Raw genomic sequence first — 22,134 nt, forward strand, 5'->3', positions numbered from 1 at the left:
ATACTTGGGCGGGAGTTTGTTCAAGAAGAAAGTAACTTGGTCATCCTCGGATTTGGGAGGACCAGTCACCAGTTGTGGCAAATTCAACAATTAACCGCCAATAGTCTGCCAGTTTGACCTTAAGATCATCATTAGCAGTGATCTGGAATTGCTGGAGATCATGGTCAAGATTGATGCGACGAGTACGATCTCGGGCCGCATAGCGGTCAGTGAGTTGTGCCCATCGCTCAGAGGCAAGGTCAAAATGCTGTAATTGAGAGTGAAATTCAGGCAATAGACCTTGCATGATTTCGACAATGGCTGTGGCATTACGATGTCGCCACGAGCGAACTACCTGATAAGGATAAACATGAGGATCAGGTTGCGGTTCAGTACCTTGAACGAGTTTCCATAGGTCTTGAGAATCAAGCATATGGCGCATGAGATTTGACCAAGTGGTATAATTAGACCCGTTACAACGAGTCATATCAGTAAAAGCATGTTTGGCTGTTGCAGAGACAGGGTTAGAGGAAGAAAGGGATTGATAGGGAGAAGCAACCGGTGGATGCGTGAGAGGACTCAGAACAAGAGCGGAGTGAGAAGGAGGGAGAGGCGGCACCACCGGAGAAACAAAAGGATTTGGAGAAGGCCCTGAGGGGGAGGGATAAACATGAGAGGCGGGATACGACATGAGAGGGGAAAAAGGGGCAGCGGGAGAGATAGAGGGAAATAAACTATAGGAGCCCATTGGCATGGGAGAAGACATAGAATGAGAAGCCACTGGAGGAAAGATGGCAGCGGAAGATATGAGAGGGATGGGAGGGAAGGAAGAATGAGAACTGAAAGCAAACTCATTGTCTGACGCATTTCTCCTTTCTCGTCTACGAGTGTTCACATGCATGTATGGATCTGTGTCCTCCTGATTACTCGTTCCTATGCCTTGCATAACAGAGGGAGTTGCACCAAGGGAATAGGGCAACATACCCTGCACTGATTCTTGTGGGATAGGCATTGTCGAATAATCCATTGTCCTCATGCCAGCCTGTCCTCTTTCGTCAGGGTATACTTGTTCTTCGTCGGCACCGAACTTGAAATGTTGCTCTGCTTCTTCCGAGTTGAATAGAGGTCCTTGTTGACGTATCGGAGAAAAACGTGGAGAAGAAGAAGTACGGGGTGTGTGGGTACCTGCTTCAAGTTCCTTCCATTTCTGAAATTCAGCAAATTCTTTAAAGAGTTTGGAGAGGTTTTCATCACCTTTGATCCTTGCAGACTCTCTCGACATATGACGAGGGTGGTGGTTGAATAGAGGTCGATTCAGGCTGAGATCGCTTCGGGGAAGAAGGAGAAGACATCTTCAGTTGATGATCTATCTTCCAAACTTTCCAGGTCAAGGCTCAGGTGTCGATAGGCACACCTTGCTCTGATACCATATAAAGAAAGTACTTGGAGACAAATAAAACAACACTGAAGACTAATGATAGCTGAAGAAGAAATATATATCACCAAAGGAACTCAATACAAGATAAGAGATATCTGAGAAAGAAGCTGTGGAGGGAGCAAACAGCAGTCCTCCAGAACAGCCAACTGAAGTGGGCTCTGCACTAGCTCCATTAGCTGGAACTGAACCAGATTTGGGTCAGCAACCTATAACCTATCGCCAGAAGAGCAAAGGTTTGCTGCAGATCTGGAGGAAATAATACAGCAGTAGAGAAATAAGTCGATGCTGATCTGGAGCAGCAGCAGGAGAGGATGATGAAGCGGAGACAAAGGAGGCAGAGATGCTGGAGCTGAAGCAGAGGAGGAAAAGATGCTGGAGCTGAGGCAGAGGAGGCAGAGATGCTGGAGCGGAAGCAGGAGTGGAGGCAGAGGATGCTGGAGAGGATGCAGGAGTGGAGGTAGAGGAGGCAGAGGCGGCAGAAATGCTGGAGCGCAGGTGTGCAGCAGCCTGTTCCACCAAGAGGTGAGTGAGTAGCCAGGGGGCTACTGCCTTTTATAGGCCTGACCCATCTGGTCGACCAGTTCTGGTCGGCCAGATCTGGTCGGCCAGTTCTGGTCGGCCAGATCTGGTCGGCCAGTTCTGGTTGGCCAGTTATGGCCTTTTTGGCCATTTGTTTGGCCCTGGTTCCTGTGCTTGGAGATTTGCCAGTTTTGGCCTTTCTGGCCATTTGTTTGGCCCTGGCCTCTACATTTGGAGATTGCCTGTCTTAACATACTATGCACCATTTTCCTGAGCTCAAACTGCCCTACATTTGTTTGTAACTGCTGCGCTGAAATCTGTTGCAAGGCATCCTCTAACATTTCAATTCTGCCAGATAGTGTATGACCTGCTGGGTGTGACACCTGCGGGGTCGGCCGGACTCCCGACTCTACGAGATCCATCCTAGAAGCTTCTTCTTCTACTTCCATTTAGGTCAATGGGATTGTGTGTGTGTGTGTTTTTTTTTTTTTAATAAATAAAACACCGCTTGCAACTGTAATTACAAATTGAAAGTCCAACCTCCAATTTCACAGTTGACCAAATATATATCACACAGTAACTAAAACCACTTTTCCCTATACTAGGGAAACTCCTGCAACCCAAATTAACTCAAACACGGAAGCAAACAAACTTAGAAGGCATAGAAAGCTCCCTGGTTATATCTTTGCTGCATGAAGAGGTCAACTAGTTCCCGTAAGCCACTCCCACACGCATTTATGACCTGCCTTGTGATCACGAACATGCTGTACGGTCATAACATCAGACCCTTGCAGAGTAACTGACCCACAACCTCTGTTACGCTCCAGCCTTTGGTGTTAACCAAATGAAACATCCAACGAGACGCTCATCTTTGAGTTACCAACATCAAAAACGTTAAAGGATCTCCTCTGAACGCAAATGTCTAGATCAGTTTCCCTGTCCCTAAAATAGTTGCAGGTTGACGAACGGAATCACAATAAAATTAATTACCAAACTAGCCTATACTCCTAGGCTCTTGTAGTTCCGTCTTGACAGCTAGTCCCTCCCTGCGATATCCCGAAGTCCTGAAGGTAACCACCTGAAATCCTTTGCGTGATACCAAGTATGAACCTGCAGTTTAACTGTATCATCGTCACCAGCTTACGTGAACCCGTCGTCCGTCTCCTAATTCGTCACCAGCTTACGTGAACCCGTCGTCCTACGACAGCTAGTGTTGTGACTAGTACTGCGATGACATCCGCGACCCCACAGCTGCGCCATCACCTGCGGTAGCTGCGATGACGTCCATGACCCCACAGCTGCGCCATCACCTGCGATAGCTAATTCTGTAATCACACAGCCCCTTTGGTCGTGCACTGCTCCTAATACGTAACGCAATTCTCAAGAGCCAGATTTCCAACTCCTACGACAGCGTTTCCCACAGTATTGCACAGCTGGTCCTTCGATGCGTCAAACATCCCGTCAGTCCCAGAGCGCTTGCACTATACTCTGCGCTCTGATACCAAATGACACATCCCACTCTCGTTGCTTCTAGTTTTATGTTGAATCACGGGCGAAGGCACTTAGTCTATCCTCCCAGCCAACCTCGTTGGTTGCAAGCTTCTCTGCTGAAATCGTTAGATAATTCCATTTCGTGAAAGCTTTCTCCTTGCTTAATTCCAACAAGCCCCAAACTCCCTAGATGGATCTAGTATGCCACATGTCCTCAATTTAGGGTCCTTCCTTAATGCATCATTTACCCCTCTCTTGGGATATATTTGAATTCATCTGCCCCTAGGCACATTTAATGCATTAAGGTCCCTTAGCCTTAGATCCACCTAGTCTAGTGCCATGTCACCCTCACCAAGGACCTTGACCTTTATTCCTTTCTGATCATTTACATGAAGCCCAAACAAATATAATACAAGCATTGATCCTTTAAAGAAAATGCCAACTGACCCTTCCGAGGTCATGTTACCTCGACTTGAGCGTAACAGTCTCTTTGCATGTGCATGCTATGAATGCAAAAAAATTGGGCACATGGCCTTGCAATGCCCCTGCTTTTGTATGGATGTGATGCCTCCCACAGTGTGAAACAAGGATGCCCCTGGGGCCTCTGAGGATAAAAATAAAAATAAAAAATCAGTTCCTGTAGTTCAAGAGAAAGGAAAGCCAAGGTCATTCCCAATATTATTTGTAGTGGTTCAATGCCACCTTCATCTCTTTCTAAAGCCAAGGAAAAAAATTCTAGTGAAGCTTGGCAAACTCCCAGAAAAATAGTCTACACTAGAAGAGCCCTTCCACCTCCTACATGGACGGGTACCTCCATGAATGGACAGAGCCCTGCAGAAAATTCAAGAATTGGCATCACTTGGGCTGCCATGAAGGCGAGTCAGACTCTTTTCCTAGAAGATGAAGTTGCTTTTTTGCTGCCTTCTCAACAGGCCGGAGTGTCACCTAAGGTTCGGGTCTCAGATCCTGAGGTGGACATGGAGTCTTGAATTACTGGCTTGTGAGATTCAGCATGTAAATAGTTGTAAATATGATGACACAGATAAAATGTATGACTTTATGTGACCTGTGAAAATGGAAAATTCTACAGGCATATATCAATAGACTGCAACCTGATATAGTGGCCTTGCAGAAGCAAAATCAGCATCGATATGCAGTCCATTTAGGGCATTTTGCTGGTTATGATATTTTCTATTCGGGGGATTCTTCATTCTCTGGGGTGGTAATGTTCGTGAAGCATGCTATTAAGCCAACTGTGGCCTATAATGACCGAGAAGGTCAATGAATTGTTGTGCAATGTCTTTTTCAAGGAGACATATGAATTTGCTTCGATCTATGCCCTGTAATCAACAAGTCACAGAGCGTTAATGTAGCAAGCTATGCTGCAATATCCATGGAGGCAAAATGCTTTCTGATGTAGAGATTTCAATAATGCTCTGCAGCCCAGAGATAATACTTCTGGTCATATATACATGCTAGCTTTGGGAGTGGGTGCACTGGGCTGAACTTCTTTTCCAATTTGGTCTAGCTGCCCTTTGGAAAGAAACACGGGCTTTGTTTCCTGGTTATACTTTTCAGCAGAATGCACAATCATCTTACCAGGCCCGTTTGGATAAGTGGTATATGTTTCATGCGCAGCAATATGATGCATTGACTTGCTTTATGTGGGCTGATTATAATTTCCTCCATTCAGCTACATGCTCCTATCTGGTTGAAGTTCTCTGTTTAGAAATAGAGCATGATAGGCTGCTGGACAAAAGGCTGCTTCTTATAAATAGTAGCTACTTGCAGCATGAGGCTTTCAAAGATTTAGTAAATGATGCCATTGCTCCTTGTTTTGCACATTGTTGCATTGATATTGGCTATGCATGGTCAACTTTTGTCAACTCGTATGCAACATGTCCTACGTGACTATGGCAAGAACTACATGCATACCCTTAGGGAGGATGTTGCAAAGGCTAAAAGCACTTGTCAGCACTTGACAGAACTCAACCGAATTGGGGAATTGGATTAAGTTGAGACAGATTGCTTAGGTCTGGCCACATTTCTCTTACAGTGCAATGATTGCAAGAAGGTGGAGGAATGGGAAACTATGGCTACACAACGGGCTTTTACTGATAAAGGCTCTCCTCAAAGGTCTTTTTTAAGGGATTGCACTATAAGAGCTAAAGTGATAATATTAGCCGGGTGAAATCTATAGATGGTACTTGGGGGTCTTCTTCATGAGCTTAAATCTATAGATGGTACTTGGGGGTCTTCTTCATGAGCTTAACTTGATCAGGCTTGGGTTAGCTCCTTTGCTGAGAAATTTGGAAATGCTCTTTCCCCGTCACAAGCTGGCAAGAATTCCTTCAACAAGTCAGTGCTATCCAAACTCCTCGTTAGGCTATGCACCTTGAAGCCACTTTCCAAGATAAAGAACTGAAAGAGGCTCTCCACTCTTGTGGCTAATGGAAATCTCTAGAATGGGACAGCCTTACAACGGAGTTCTTCTTGCAATATTGGGATGTCATTTCTCCTGCATTGTTATATATGATGAATCATGCTCAGGAAACCCAGCACAATTGGGAATCCCAACATATGCCAACTACTTGGAAAAAACAATTGATTAAATTATTCCCAAGAAGCATTTATGTGAATCATTTCTAGATTAGAGGCCCATTATACTCTTGCATGTCTTCTATAAGTTGGTTGCTAAGATGATCGTGAATCTTATTGAATGATTTTTGCTCAAAGATTTACATTCTGTTCAATATGGGTCCATTCCCCACAAACACATCATAGACAATTTAGCGAATGCTTACGTGGGATTGAATGTGCAAAGTATACTAACCAAGATGTGCTATATCACTGCAAGTGGATATTGCTAAAGCCTTTGATACTATCCAATGGGACTTCATTTCACAAACTAAGGATTTGGCAAAAAAATGCAGCATGTCATTTACTAGTCATCTCAAAGCAGTAAAACTGCGGGTATTATAGTTGGTGATAATACGGATGGATGGATTCTCGCTTGTTTCATGACAAGAGAAATCACTAATTTGTGATTAGTAGACATATGCCAATTTAATGGTGTAACATGTATTTATATTTATGATAGAACCGACCGAATTGTTATAGCGGTGGATCATCTGAGTAGATAGGGCTAATCGAGCTAGAGCCACTGCTTTAGACGGCATCAAATTTGGACATGTGAAACTTAATTTATTAATAAAAATGTGCACCTGCGTGTTTAGGTCCTAGGGACAATAGGAAGGGAAGGGTGCATTAAGGTGCATTGAATGGTAGATGCATGGGTCATAGGCTAAGGGTAGGTGTAAATGGAAAGATGGAACTTGAGTGATGTATCACCCTTCATTGTGAATCTCACATAGCATTCTCTATTCACTTTGCATTCATCCACCATCTCTCTCCCACCTTGCATGTAGGTTGAAAAGAGAAACAACTACTCTCACGAGGGTGTTCTTCCCCCATTGAAGGGCCAATTGGCATTCAAATTCAGCATGCATTGCATACATTTGCATTCTTGAGAAGTATGGTTCTTCTCATTTGGTATCAGAGCAGCGATAATCCACGACAGGGATGGGAAAAGAAAGAGAGAGCGGAAGCATGCGGGACAGAGGACGTGCAACGCAACACAGCAGAAGAGTGCATGGAAGGGGCCATACAGGTAGAGTTGGCATGCACGGAGGAGACCGGTACAAACAGCATGAGCCTTTAAAGGACACACTTATGGAAGAGATCCACACGGGAAGAGACGTGAAAGGGCTTGTGACCCCCGTACGGCCAGGCATGCTGCGAGGGAAAGGGCCCGTAGGATGGACTCCGATGAACGCTGGGCTTGCAGGCTTGAACGTTGGAATTGAGGATTGAAAGCTATTGCGTATGCTGCTCTCCCTGGTTTTTAGAGGCCCTGAGGTAAAGGCTTTCTCTGAAATTTCTGTTTTTTGGACGGGGAAAGGGGTGTCCTAACGGGGACGATTGAAAGCCATTGCGTATGCTGTTCTCCTTGGTTTTTGGAGACCCAGAGGTATGGGCTTTCTCTGAAATTTCTGTTTTTTGGATGGAGAACCGGGTGACTCCCCCCCCCCCTTTGCATGAATGTACCCTTAAAACCCTTAAACCGTGAGGAAAAGAGACCCCCCCTTCTCTCCAACGGAAAGTCGGATTGGAACAATATACCTAGATGAATCCACGAACATTCCCAAACTCATCCTCTAAAAACACAACATAGTGCAGTTTCAATCTCATGATAGTCACTCATAAGATTGAAAACCATAAACTCCATCACGCATAGCAAGGACTAGCTACAGCGCCCAACAGTGGGTGTAGACCATAGTAAAAAAATATGCTCTCACACATACAAATCCACACACCCACACATACTTGAGCATCCATTTATACAAAGTCTTCAACCTGAGTTTCTATCGGCACTCCGGATGTGAAGGGCAAACTCAGCCATGACGAAGGCTAGCACTAAAGGAGAAGGCTAATCAAAAAGTAGTCCAAATCTCTTCATTCAAGCTACAATTGCTTGTGAAGTCTAAACGATTTCATTTTAGTCTCTCCCAAACGAGCATCTAAATCTAGCTGATAGGGCAACGCACAATTGAAGATAGAAAGAATTATCACAATACCAACACGTTGTAACTTGGACGAAAACTTCACAAGGTGAAATTTGCATGTCCGCTAATACGGCATAAGCATATACCTAGATGAGTCCAGGAACATTCCCAAACTCATCCTCTAAAAACACAACATAGTGCAATTTCAATCGGGGCTGATTTCCCCTTTGATCCCGGTGGTGCTAATGAACATAATATGCATGGTATACAATCCGATTACACTCAGCCCACATGTAACATGCGAGGCCGTTGGCCTAAAGTCTCTCATGTGGAGCATCAGGTTGCTATGCCTTTTCTTGCGCGAGAGGATGCCATTGGAAATGCTCCTGTGGACGAGGAGGAGATCTATTGGGATGCGCAGCAAACAATTTATGCTATCTCTTCTCATGCCTTGATGGGTGCCAAAAGTGCTGAAACTATCAGATTGAGAGGACAAATTAATGATAGGACTGTTCACATGCTTGCGGACAGCGGTAGCACTCATAGTTTCATCAATTCTAAGACCTTACAAAAGGTGGGACTGATTGCTACTGAGATTGATCATGGGCTGAGAGTAGAGGTGGCAAATGGACAGCATTTGGTCAGTAAATTTTGTTGCCAAGATGCAAGGATCAAGCTCTCTGAGGATTATGAATTTGTTGGGGATCTCTTGGCACTGGATATGGGCCCAATAGATGCTGTCCTGGGCTGCGATTGGCTGATATCTTTGGGTAAAATCAGCATGGATTTAAATGCCCTATCTCCTAGCTTTGTCCACAAGGGTAGTACTATAGCATTGCATGGCATTGCCACTCCTAAATTGCAGGTCATTTCAGGAAGGAGCATGCCCTCTACGCATTGAATGTGTCAGTATCTCAGGGGGGTAGCTTTCCAGTCTTGAGGACTATGATATGCAGGAGTTGCTATCGGAGTTTGCTGATGTATTTGCTGATATGCCATCCCAATTGCCTCCCAAGAGGGATGTGGATCATGCCATTGTTCTAGAGCCTAGCAGTAAGCCCACCATAAACAAAGCCCCATACCGTCTCTTTAAGGTTGAGCAGGAGGAAGTGGCAGTACAGGTGCGAGAATTGCTTGAGAAGAACTTCAACTCTCATAGCACTTCTCCTTTTGCCTCTCCGGTGCTTATGGTGAAGAAGGAGGATGGATGGTACCACATGTGCATTGATTAAAGGGATCTAAATAAGGCCACTATCAAGAACAGGTTTCCAATCCCCAAGTTAGATGACCTATTGGATGAACTAAAGGGTGCTCAATTTTTCACGAAGATACATTTGAGTTCTGGCTACCATCAAATCAGGGTAAAAGAAGGAGATGAGCACAAGACAGCCTTCCGCACAGAACGGGGCTTGTATGAATTCAAGGTGATGCCTTTTGGATTGACTAATGCACCGGACACCTTCTAGGCACTGATGAACAAAATATTGCAGCCACTTCTTTTAAGATGCGTGTTGGTTTTCTTTGATGATATCCACATTTACAGCAAGGATAGACGAGCACATTAAGCATGTGAAGCAAGTGCTGGAAATTTTAAGGATGCTTGTACAAAGTTTTGCTTCCTCCTTGGGTTTCATATCTGGTCTTTGACTCGTACTCCAAGATGGAGGAGGAAAAGGTTGAAGTATATTTGGGCTCGCAAACTTCCTCTTCAGCAGTAAGTTTTCCTTTGGCGAGCTCTTCTTGGGGTTCTTCCCTTTGGACCAATCTTGCTGCGTCATCATGTTCCGCCAACTCTTTGTCGACTACGTCCATCCCCACAAGGGACTATGCCTCACCAATTTCGGCATTGCCTAGAATCTCGTGATTTCTTGTTTTACAGGCATGCTTTTTTGCTGGTTGGTTTGGCAAGCTCTTCTAGATTTCGGGTTCATCCTATCAAGCAAGCATCTTTTACTGTCCTGGGTTCGCTATTGGGCACTATGGACTCCATGGAAGGATCAAAACCATACGGTTTTTGGTGATCCATCTCTTGCAAAGTACTACTATTTTGGGGCCTCCTACGGCAATCTTTCTTTGCTTGTCTGCAGGCTCAGGATAAAGATTGCCCTACTTACTTGTCATATATTGAGATAAAGTTTTCACCCAAAAATTGTGTGTGTGTGTGTGTACACACACTTTTTTGTGCGTGAAGAAAGGGGTGTGTGTGTGTGTGTGTGTGTGTGTGTGTGTGAATGAGAATCCATTTTATAGCACTGAGTGTTTGGTATCACTTGAAGGTGAAGTACACTTAGCCATGACAAAGGCTAGCAATCAAGGAGGAGGTTAGAAAAATAGTCCACATTCTCTTCATTCATACTTAATTGTCTGTGAGTTGTGACTAACTCAACCTATACTAGTGAAGCTTAGTGGCTTAGCTTTCAAGCTTTTTTGTGTTATCTGCTTTATGGCTAACCTAACAGTTGATCCTCCTTCCTTCTCTCTCACTCTCTCTTCCTCATTCCCGCACACAGCTCTCCGTTGCTCTTGCTCCGTCTTCCTCCTTGCACCTTGTTGCTCTTTGAAGACAAGTATATACCTACTCGCATGTTTTCCCTTTTGCTCCCTCTGTCTCGCACACATCTCTCCACTGCTCTTGCTCCATCTTCCTCCTTGCATCTTCTTGCATTTTGGACCAATATCTACGAATCTTTTCTGATTGATGTGCCTAGGGAAGTAGGTCTTGTGAGAATTTGTGAAGGTCAAATTCTTTATTTCTCCTATTTTTACGATAAGGGGTAGGTATACACTGAGAAGAAGTCTCGGTGGGGGAAGTGGGCCTTAAAAACTTCCTGTGTTTTTTTTTCCACTTTTTGTGGAAAAAGTGTCAAATTTATTCTGAAATTCAAGATTTGATCATTGTGATAACATGTGACCGAAGTGATGCAAGGTTAATCCCTTCGAGAAACCACCACGGTCAACATTGATTTCTCCAAGTATTAACATCAGATTATAACCTCAAGTTCATAATATCTTCCCTCTGCTTGGTACTTTAGAGATTTAGGGTCAACTCCCAATTTGTAAGCCCCTAAATGAGGAGAGCACGAGGGAGTGACACCTGGAGTGAAATAGCGAGAATGGAGAGGGATGAAGAGGCTGCCATTTGGGTGGCAGCATACAGATATTCTTATTATGGCTACATAGAACCCACCCTTTAGGGTGGACCTGCCCCACAAAGGACAGCTACGTGTTGGCCATCCCTTGGGCCACACATGGTCATTGTCAAGGGGCAGGTAAGTCAGTGCATAGGCCTGCACAGTGCATATAGACAGGCATGTAGCAGAGACAGTGGGCAGAAATGGAGCAGGCCTGAGGGGGTTTTATAGGCCCCCAAAACCTGCTGCCAGTCCACAGACTGCGTCGGCCAGATTTACATACCATTCAGTTTGTTACAGACTAGATCGGCCAGTCTGTGGGGGCATTTGAGCCCCTATAAAAGGCCCCCATTGGGTAGCATAAGTTATTCAGCCCAAGGCAATTGTAGGCTGCAGATCTGGCCTCCAAGGCACTAGAAAAGGCGGAGACTACAGCAGCATTGTTGGAAGTCAATGTCCCCCACCTGTGAGCCCCCATACGAGGAGGACATGGGGGGGGCAGGGGGAGGGATAATGGGGAGCTGTTTTGGGCTGTAGGACAGGAGCATAAAGGGCTGCAAGAAAGGCCACAAAGGGCAGGGACAGCAAGCCCTACTGAAACCCCTGGCAGCCCCTTATATAGGCTGCCGAGGGGGAGTTGGTTGGGGCTGAAAAGGGGCCAACTGGCCAGTCGGCCTTCCCCCTATCAGCCAACCCAGAAAGCCAGCCATTTCCAGGCCTGCCAGCCCCTATAAAAGGGGCCCCTTGCCCCCCTCAGTCTCCATCAGCCACAGAAGCCAATAAGGCATGCAGGGTGGGGCAAAAGTTCAGCATTCATGACTTAAGATCTGGTAGATGCCATTAGGTATCGACGGTTGGTGGGCAGTTTGCTTTATCTAACCAACACCACGCCAGACATCTCCTTTGCCGTTGGGCCCTTGTGCCAATTTTCTATGAAACCCAAGGAGAATCATTGGAAGGCGGGTCTACGAGTGCTGAGGTATTTGAAGGGTACTTGCACATATGGGATTGCATACACCACAGGGATTGGGTTAGGTAGATTGTGTGACTTAGATTGGGCAAGTGATAGCGACACCAGGCGTTGGACTTCAGTGTATTGTTTTGTGCTTGCATCAGGGGTCATTTCCTGGCTGAAACGACCCTCAGTTGCCCTTTCTTATATAGAGGTGGAGCACCGCGCTGCTTGCACTGCAGCATGTGAGACGTTGTGGCTTAGGTGGATACTTGAGGATATGGACGTGACTCATGAGGAGGCGACGGTGGTCATGTGTGACAACCAAAGGTGCATAGCCAATGTGAAGAAACCAGTGCATGCACAGATGAAGCACATTGACCACTCGAACGGGAGCTCATCATCAACGACGTCATGGAGCTGATGTACTGTCTGACCACCAACATCTTTCCGATGTATCCACAAAGGCTCTCCCATGGGAGCAGATGGAACACCTCATTCGACGTATGGGAATCTGCCCACACTGGCATCATTGAGACGGGGTGTTGGAAGTCAATGTCCCCCACCTGTGAGCCCCCATATGAGGAGGACATGGGCAAGCATATGACTGTGAGGGGGAGGGATAATGGGGAACTGTTTTGGGCTGCAGGGCAGCAGCATAAATGGCTGCAAGGAAGGCCACAAAGGACAGGGACAGCAAGCCCTACTGGTCATCTTGTGTTCACCTTGAGCTGTGTTTTGCCCACTATTTGGTGGAGGCATATTGTCATAGTTCTCTCTCTCGTGTACACTGTTTGTGCTCTATCTTGTGAGTGAGGTATTCATGTGTGGTCTGCATCATTGAGTGTGAGATGGAGCTGTTCCTATTCCGCAGAGGTAGTGAGGTCAGAGAGATTCTTTCCTTCATTTCCAACAAGCATCAGGGTGAAGCAGAGGCATCTCCACCACCACCACCACCAGACCCTAGCACTTGGTAAGAGCTCAGGTGGTGAGCAGATCACAGAGGTGCAGAAGGGAAGCTGACGGAGAGTTTTGGGCTCCTCCCACTCAACAGAGGCACACAGCAGCAGGAGAGAACAGCAACTTAGGGAAACATTGTTGTGGCCTCAGATCCAGCACTAGTGGGCAGGGACCACCCTGCTGTCCTCATAATGTGGTTTGTGAGTGCATGATTTGTTAATACATTTTGGGTCCCTTTCTTAGACATTCTTATTCAGTATTGATTGTTATATCTTGCTGTCTATTCCAGATCTGAGCGTGGTTGATATTTACATGTATGTGTGCACGTAATATAGAGTACTCAGCTGTGATCTCGTGGATGATTCATTTTTCCATGCATATTCTAACATGGTACCAAAGGCTAGGACTTGAGCTAGACATACATGTTCCATTATTACTCCAAAAGGTACCTCTTTCGCATATCTTGAACTTAAGTTCAAATATCCTCCCTCCCTGAGTGTCCCCTCCCTTTCCACCCCCCTCCCCCGGTCTCTCCAAAGCAATGCTAATTTAACTGCTCTGACAGATGCCTATGTCATAGGTTGAAATCACCTCAAAAATACCCTAATCCGCAACTACTTGTCTGAACAGGAATTAACAAGCCACATGTCATGTGCATGGTGTAACCTAGGGTTGGATAGCAGGTGAACGTGGGTTATGGGATAGCATAGGGCTGGATGGCTACTTTTAGCCGAGATTGCTATATATAGAGACTAATTCATATATAGTACTCGCTTTATATGGGGGGAGCTATTCATAGCATTGTGCTATCTATAGCGGGTTTCCTTCTATATAGAGGGAGGGCCAATGCCATTGTATAGATCAGTTGAGCACTCCTCAACTGATAGATGGGACTTGGACCTAGGCCGGGACTCTGGCCATCTACATGGCGGATCATAGGTGGTGTATCGAAGGTCCTCTGGATGGGCTCACGTGGTATGGGACGCCTAAGTTAGATACGAGCCTATGGATGAGTCGAGCTGTAGCCCACGTGCTCGGGGGTGGTTGGGAGGATCAAGGCACCTACGCTATGATTCTAGTTGGATTGAGGACGAGATTCTAGGTCAGTGATAGGGTCAGATCTTGTGGGGTCATGTCATTTGGTATTAGAGCCGTCCTATCACAATTGAATTCAACGCCAGGTATGTAGAAAGTACGTCTTCCAGGTACGTTTTTTGAGATTGCTCTTGCAAGTCTAAATTTCTGCTCATGTATGGGCTGAATCATTAGCTGATGATGTGTGCTCATGATTGGGAGAGTTGTGGAAGAAATAGATGTCCATAGTCTGTGTGCTCTCTCTCGGTTGCTACGTGCTTGGAAATCAAAATTCCCTGAGAAGGGTAGGCGATGAGAAGACTTGATGTTTCAGCAAGAGATATGAGTATGTGTTGTTTCTGACCTATAACTTCCCACGCTTGGGTTGTTGATGTGATTGGCTGTGTGGGGAAGAGTGGGCTGGTTAGGGAAAGAATTCGCTCTAGGTTCTCAACCCTAGAGAACTAGATTTGCTGCAGGAGGAAAGAGAGGGCGTTCATAAGTCCAGAGAGCGGCTTGTCTAGGAGATTCGGCATCAAAGACAGGGGCGATATGATTGGGGCAGGCGCTTGGCTTTGGGAAGGAGTGTATGGCCTGATTTTAGCACGTTTTGGCTATTTTTGGCTGGCTGGAGAAAAGAGGGACCAGATCTATTAAAAGCGAGACGGTTTTTTGGTCAAAAAAGCAGGTTTCTTTTTTGTTTTTCTCTAGCAAGGAAAGCACTTGCTGTAAATCAAGCACCCACCCTAAATTCGCCTAGCTTTTGATGGCCCTTCCTGGCTTTTTTTATACCTGGGATTCCTCTCTCTCTCTCTCTCTCTCTCACTTCAGCACTTCAGCGCATGAAGGCAAATTTCCCACCCTCTTTTCGTCTGAGATCAGCCTATCAGCTTTCTTGCTGTCCTCTACCTGCCTTCTTCCTTGATTCCACGCAGCACCAGATTCTCTTTTGCTAGTGTGAAGAGCACGTGTTTGGACGTAGCCGTTTTTCTTCTAGTCCCTCTCTTGTGCGAGATATTTTCCAGCCATGGAAGGACATCAAAGTAACGAGACACCTACGTTGGATTATTGTTTTATCGAGATGGAGGACGAGGCTACATCGGAGATTATTCCTCGTAGACCTCATGACCTGCTAAGAGAGATGGATTCCTTGATGGCATAACTCTGGGCAGCTCTTCACTACTATAAAACCCCTCAGTACCAGATATATATTGAAGAAGGCTCGTGCTGTTCTAAATGTAGACAGCTTGTTGAGTCTTCCGAGTTAGTGAGAAGCGATAAAGAGGTTGAAATCCTCAGTTTTGACCGACACTCAATTATTTTTGGCTCGACTAGATCTTTTGAACCACGTTTGGTTCAAGATGTTCCCCAATTTTGTATGAATTGTAAACTGTCTTGTTATTAAATTGACCAAGTTTTGGTTAATTTGGTTTTGATTTGTAACTATTGGCATCTATAATTTGATGGTTGTTTTTCAAATTATACTTTTCTTGCATATATCTTGAAGTTTTTTAGATATATGGTACATTGATGGTGCCTAAGTATTTGCTACATATATTAGACCGGATTTAACAAAGGCAATTGGATTTCCCTTTCTCGAATCTTGGTTCATAGATTCCTATTTGGTTTCTATTTGAAGTTTTGATCTCGATGTGATTGTAAAAAGGCAGGGTCGTCCTTTTAGCCCGAGGTCATGGATAGTCAAGATTCAAGAGTTGTTAGGGATGCTACCTGCTTGTTTTCTTCTTTGACCTATTGGTTGGGGTATTGTAACACAAGGGGGTGATATAATCACATTAAGAAAATGATTGAGAACGGATTTGCCACCCTGACTCAATCTGGGATCATTTGAGTTGAAGAGGGATTGGCTACCTTGATTCACTCATATTGTCCACTGAGTTTTTTATTTGCAGTATACTTTGGTGGTATGGGACACTAAGGTATGTTACATTTAAGATTCTCTGATGTGGTGGTATAATCCAGCGTGAAATAATACCCAAGGACCTCTAGGGTGAAGTACAAGTAGGCTGAATTGAATTGGGGGCAACCTGATTACATTTTTTACGAGGGCTGACTAAGATTCTTTACCCTGAGAGAAGCCATGTATTTTTTGGGTTCAACCCTGGAGCTCCATAGTCTAGACTCAATCTCAGAGAGGGTCCACATCTCTTTTGAGGATGATCTGTCAGTGCCTTGTTTGGAACTTGGTGTTCCTAGATAAGAGATCCTAAGAACTAGATGATCCTGTGATAGAAGCGGTTTACTGTGCACAAGTTCATACATGATATCTGATAGTGGATCTTGTTTTAAGAGATTTCAGATTGTATATTTCCGTAGTCTTTGGATCACATAGGATGCTACTCCTATGATGGTTGACTATATACATGTCTAGAATAGTACCGTTGACTGGATATAGCCAACTGAATTTTTACTGATTATCCTCATGTATGGGCATTCCGAGGATAGATCAGGGGACCATATCTTTGGCCAGAATTTGGCCCATTGACACTTCCATGAAGATTCTTCCATCATGAGTCATGAACGGATACCTAATTGTTATGCGATGGAAAGTCTGTCATGTATTTCAACCCAAGAATTTGAATTACAAGGGTATTCCGTTGAGGGATTTTCTAAATACTAATTCACGACATTAGGGTTGATAGAAATTGCAACCCAAAAATTGACCTCGAGGGGCTCAATTGATGGGGTTGTTCGAACAATGATTCCTCGATCTCAACCTAAGATTTTTGAGTTCAAGGGTATTCAGCATGATGAATATTTTTCCGTGAATTCACAGTTAGCACTCAATAGATAAGGTTGATAGAATCATTTACCTTCAGGTACGGATTTTATCATGCTTGTGTACAGATATGTCAACAGAACTAACTCTGTGGATTCAGGCGTTACTTGATTTCTTGAGGAGAATACTCGACGATACATAACCTTGTTTAGATTGAGAGATTTTTTCTTGGGTTGGTTATCAAATATTGCGGCTTTGGCCTTAGATTCTCTTTGATTTGAATCTCATGGAACGTATAGCACACTCAAACTGATAGTCAGAGTATAGTTATTGGCATTGACTCATCTTCACAGAGAGTTTTTGGGCTTTTTGGTGAACTCAGGAGTGAGTTCTTAGAGGAAGGGGAGTATTTCATGTGCATGGTGTACCTAGAGTTGGATAGCAGGTGAACGTGGGTTACGGGATAGCATAGGGCTGGATGGCTATTTTTAGCCGAGATTGCTATATATAGAGATTGATTCATATATAGTGCTCGCTTTATATGGAGGGAGCTATTCATAGCATTGTGCTATCTATAGCGGGTTTCCTTCTATATACAGGGAGGGCCAGTGCTATTGTGTAGATCAGTTGAGCGCTCCTCAACTGATAGATGGGACTTGGACCCAGGCCGGGACTCTGGCCATCTACATGGTGGATCATAGGTGGTGTATTGAAGGTCCTTTGGACGGGCTCAGGTGGTATGGGACGCCTAGGTTGGATACGGGCCTATGGATGAGTCGAGCTGTAGCCCATGTGCTCGGGGGTGGTCGGGAGGATCGAGGCACCTGCACTATGATTCTAGTTGGATTGAGGATGAGATTCTAGGTCAGTGATAGGGTCAGATCCTGCGGGGTCGTGTCACAACCCTTCTAACTTATTGTTTGCTTGGAATCAAGTTGTAGTAAACATTGGACCTCATCAGCATAGTATTACTTGTCTAGACAGAAATTATCAAGCATGCAACTAATCTGTGTTACTGGCTTCTTCGAAGTTCTACAAACATTGGGCTTCATCAGTATAGTATTACCTTGCTATTGCCGATGAGTAGACATTCCTTTGGACCGCCACCTTAAAAACCCTTGCTGCGGTGGCACGCCTTTGAAAACCCCACAAAAGATCTAAGAGTACATTCACTAAACCCAATCCAGCATCCTGTCCAAAACTCTCTAGACCTTCTAAGGTGCGATCTACTTCAGCAATGATGGTGATATTTTTCTCTTGGAGCAACCTGTAGCAAGACACCAGTAAGTCAAAGAAACTCTATCTTTAATGAACAGACAGAGTATGTGAGCAACGTTTCAGCATGATAACTCACCGGAGTGGAAGTGCAAAACCCAAATCAGCCAGCGCAGTCAGAAGCTTGATTGCTTCACAAGTTTTTTTACAATGGCTTGCAGCACTCACAATGGACGTCCATGTCTTATAATCTGGCTCGAACCCCTCCTGTTTTAAACTAGACAGCTTTGCAACGGCCAGGTCATACTCTTTATTCTTTAAATATGCATTGATGATGCCTGTATACTGCAAAGGACCAGGGATGAATCCTGCTTCCTGCATAATGTCTAAAACCGTTTCTGCCTTTACGGGATCGCCTCCTTTTCCATACGAGTCCATCAGTACATGAAATGTTCCAAGGGTTGGCTCGATACCTGCAGCTTTCATTTGATTCAGCGTCTCCTTCACTTGCTCGGGCTGCCCAATACTCCTGTAGACATTCATCATAGCATGAAATACTTGATTGTTCAGCTTACACCCAGATTCATGCATATCTTTGTAGAGGACCTTAGCAGCGTCAACCAATTTTAATCGCCCACATGCTGATATTAATGCAGTGTAAGATTCAACATCGGGTGTGTAGCCTGCCTTCTCCATCTCTCGCAGTAGAGCAAGTGCTTCTTGAATCCTTGAGCACCTGCTATAAAGCCAAATTAAAGAGTTGAATGTGCGACTGTCTGGACAGCACCCTGCAGCCTGCATTCCTCTGAAGACTTCTGCTGCTCTTTTGTACTGTCCCACGTTACAGTAAAGATTGAGCATACAATTAAAGATGTCGATGTCAGGGGAAAATTTATCTGCTTCCATCTCTTTAAGAATATTTTCAGCATCTTCTACAAACCTTGCATTTGCAAGTAGCAAAATCAAAGTTTTATAAACATGCATGTTTGCAAGATAGCCAGCACCTTTCAACTCCTGAAACACTGCTTTTGCGACTCTCACCCTGCCTTCATTAGCAGAAGAATTAAGAATAGAAAGAAAAACATTCTTGGTTGGCTTGACTCCTAACAGACGCATCTCCTGAAGAACACGACGAATGTCCTGAAGCCTTTCAGCTTTGATAACTACTTGCAACATGGCAATCAAAGTCGTTACTGTAGGCATTTTCCCAGCCTTTACCATTTCTGCTAAAGCAAATTTAGCATTCTCATACTGTCCACAGCTTGCGTATGCAGAAATAAGTGCATTCCAAGCTTTAATGGAGGGTATGTAACCTACTTGCTGCAATTCTTGAAACGTTCTTTCTGCACTCTCCCACAGGCGTTGCTTGCCATATGCTTCAATCAGGGACACATAAGAATCTAAAGCCAATTCTGAGCTTTGTACGAGTGACATACTATTCACCTGTTTGTGGGCAGAAACTGTATTCCCCAACTTGCCACAGGCAGAAGCAACAATCTTCTGACATACATCATCAGGTTGGACACCAGAACGTTGCATATAAGAAAACACCTGCACAGCTTCATCTAGCATCTCAGCAGCATGAAATGCAACCATCAGAGTCCTGTAAGTATCCAAATGCAATATCATGTTACTAGTTCTGGTCTTCTCAAACTCTTCCCTGGCTTCAACAACCTGCTTTGCTTCGGCAAGCATGCCAATCAAAGCCTCGTGCAAAAAAGGGGCAAGTTGTGGTACAGAGTTGTAAAGAGAGCAGACAAACACCTGTGCTTCGTTGTACTTACCTAAAGTACAGTACGACTTTAGTAGGTCGAGTATCAATTGCTCAGTGGGAAATGCATCTGTAGTGGCCACCTTCAAGAGCTCAGCTGCTTTGTCAGGTAATCCAACCTTTATAAACGTGTAGCATACTTCAGCGCTCTCAAAACCAGAGCATTCCAAGTCATTGCTAACTATGCCCACCTCGTCCAGCAGGCCCTGCAGCAAAAACCATCGTAGCAGGGTTGTATATGCACCCAGTTCAGGTTTAAACCTGAGTTTGACTGTCCTCTGGTAAAGTGCAATCCCTTTTTGTGGCAGATCTGCCTTCTGCAATAGGTCCAACATGACACAGAATGCCAAGTTATCAGGAACAATTCCAGTTTGCAGCATGCAGTTATACGTAAGCTCTGCTTCTGTGCACATGTTTGCCTTGGCATATGCACAGATCATAGCACTGAATGCTTGCAACGTAGGTCGAACCTCGCATTCTCCCATTCCTGCAAATACTTTTTCTGCTTCACCAACTAATCCAGCTTTGCCTAATGTATCGATTAAAATTGTGAATGTCACCACGTCAGGATGGCAGCCCTCATTTGTCATCTGATGATACAAAAAAAGAGCCTTTTCATGCAATCCAAGTTTCCCATACATAGATATCATCGTATTGTACGTAATCTCATCTGGGCTGCATCCAGCTTGGCTCATCTGCATCCTGACCTTATCAACATCTTCTACTCTCCCAATTTTTGCAAAGGCATATAAAATAGAATTGTACGTCACCGCATCTGGAACGAAGCCCTTTGTTTGCATTACATCAAACAACTCTTTGGCAGACTCTTCTGCACCTGATCTCCCATAAACTGAGATCATGGCATTGTAAGTCCAAATGTCAGGTTCACATCCGTAAATCTCCATATTTTGGAATATCTTTTCTGCCTCAGACAGATCATTTCGTGTAGCGCATGCACTGATAAGAGTGTTATAAGTAACGACGTCAGGTGTGAATCCACCAACCTTCATGTCCTTTAAAATTTTGATCGCCATTCCAGGCGTCAATCCAGCCTTACAACGAGCATTAATGATCGTGTTGTAAGTGATTAAATCGGGGTCACATCCCTTGGACGACATCATTCTCAATATTTCTTGCACTTTATCCCAATTTCCCTGCCTCGCATAGACGCTCATCATAGCATTGAAAACTTGTACGCAGTTTCCCACTGTGGGCTCTGCCCTTTCGAAAATCTCCTTGGCAAGTGAGACCTGGTTAACTCTGCCTAAAACGCTGAGTATTCCAGCAAGCATTCTGGAATTTGGTTTGTACCAATACCTGAGGTTGACCCACTCGTAGAGCTCGAGGGCTCGCTGCCAATGAGTGTCTCCGACACTTTTCAATACAAAACCCATGTCCGCAGGAGCGAGTTGTTCCTGCCAAACATTTAGAAGATCTGCGACAGATTCCCTCACCCCTAAGGAGCGTATGGCAGTCGACAATCTATGCACTCTCTCTCTCCAGTCTCTCGCTTTCTTCAAGGCTAACTTGGTTAACTTTATGCGTCTATCCCGATGTCGTACTTTGACAGTGTCAGTATTCAAATTGACTTGAGCTGGTCTGCCGGATTCGATGGATGTGCCAGATTTCCCGTGAGCAGCAATATATGGATTAGAACGAGGAACGTCAAAGCGCCGCACTGGGGGGGCATCCAATTGTAATGGGTCATAGGACTGTTGCTGGTTCTGGAGATCTGTCTCTTGTGCGGCGAGAGAAAGCCAATCAGGCGATTCATTGGGTTCCGGCAAGAGCAAGTGAGGCCAACGAACGGAAGGGGAAGCTCTACTGTAGGAGAAAGCTCGACGGGAATCAGGAGGTGGAGGGTTGAAGGTGGGCGAGTTGGAGTTGGATTGGGATGCAGGGGAGGAGGCAACAGCCAGCATAGAAGCTTGCAAGCAACCCACAGACAACATCGGTAGTCCACTTCCGACAATCAAGCGTGCAATTCCATCAACTATTTATGTATTAGAAAATGTCTGATGTTGCTTCACATATAGGTCGGGCACATGTCTCTCTTCCTATTGCTTTCCTGCTAGATGTAGGGGCCACACTTCAGCCTGAACCTCACCGGTGACCAGTTATGGGCACGTTTTAGAATTGAAATCCGATAGGTGAGAGACGCTTTCCTATTTGGCTGCCGGACCTTTCCTGCCTGTGTGTAGTCCGATTGCATCCGTCCGGTGCATTCCGTCAAGAAACTTCCTGCCTGATGTAAAGGCACATGTCAGCCGCCTGAAGCTCAATAGACCCTATAGGAGTT

General features: G+C 44.9%; 1 protein-coding gene across 2 annotated transcripts in view; it reads right to left on the bottom strand.

The window, feature by feature from the left end:
- The window catches only part of EMB1270 (Pentatricopeptide repeat (PPR) superfamily protein), a 33,993-nt gene extending 12,206 nt beyond the window's left edge, over window positions 1–21,787 (bottom strand). For both annotated transcript variants that reach the window (XM_087371996.1, XM_087371997.1), the window contains exons 1-2: window positions 18,204–21,787; window positions 17,916–18,116 (exon numbers count right to left, since the gene is read on the bottom strand). In XM_087371996.1, the coding sequence (XP_087228122.1) occupies window positions 17,916–18,116; window positions 18,204–21,787 (3,785 nt within the window). The remainder of the gene's footprint in view (window positions 1–17,915; window positions 18,117–18,203) is intronic.
- Window positions 21,788–22,134: the final 347 nt, after the last annotated feature.

This window comes from Dipteris shenzhenensis, chromosome 33 (genome assembly GCF_047967505.1).
Source record: "Dipteris shenzhenensis isolate YYH24624 ecotype China chromosome 33, Dip_SZ_1.0, whole genome shotgun sequence".
Taxonomy (NCBI): Eukaryota; Viridiplantae; Streptophyta; class Polypodiopsida; order Gleicheniales; family Dipteridaceae; genus Dipteris; species Dipteris shenzhenensis.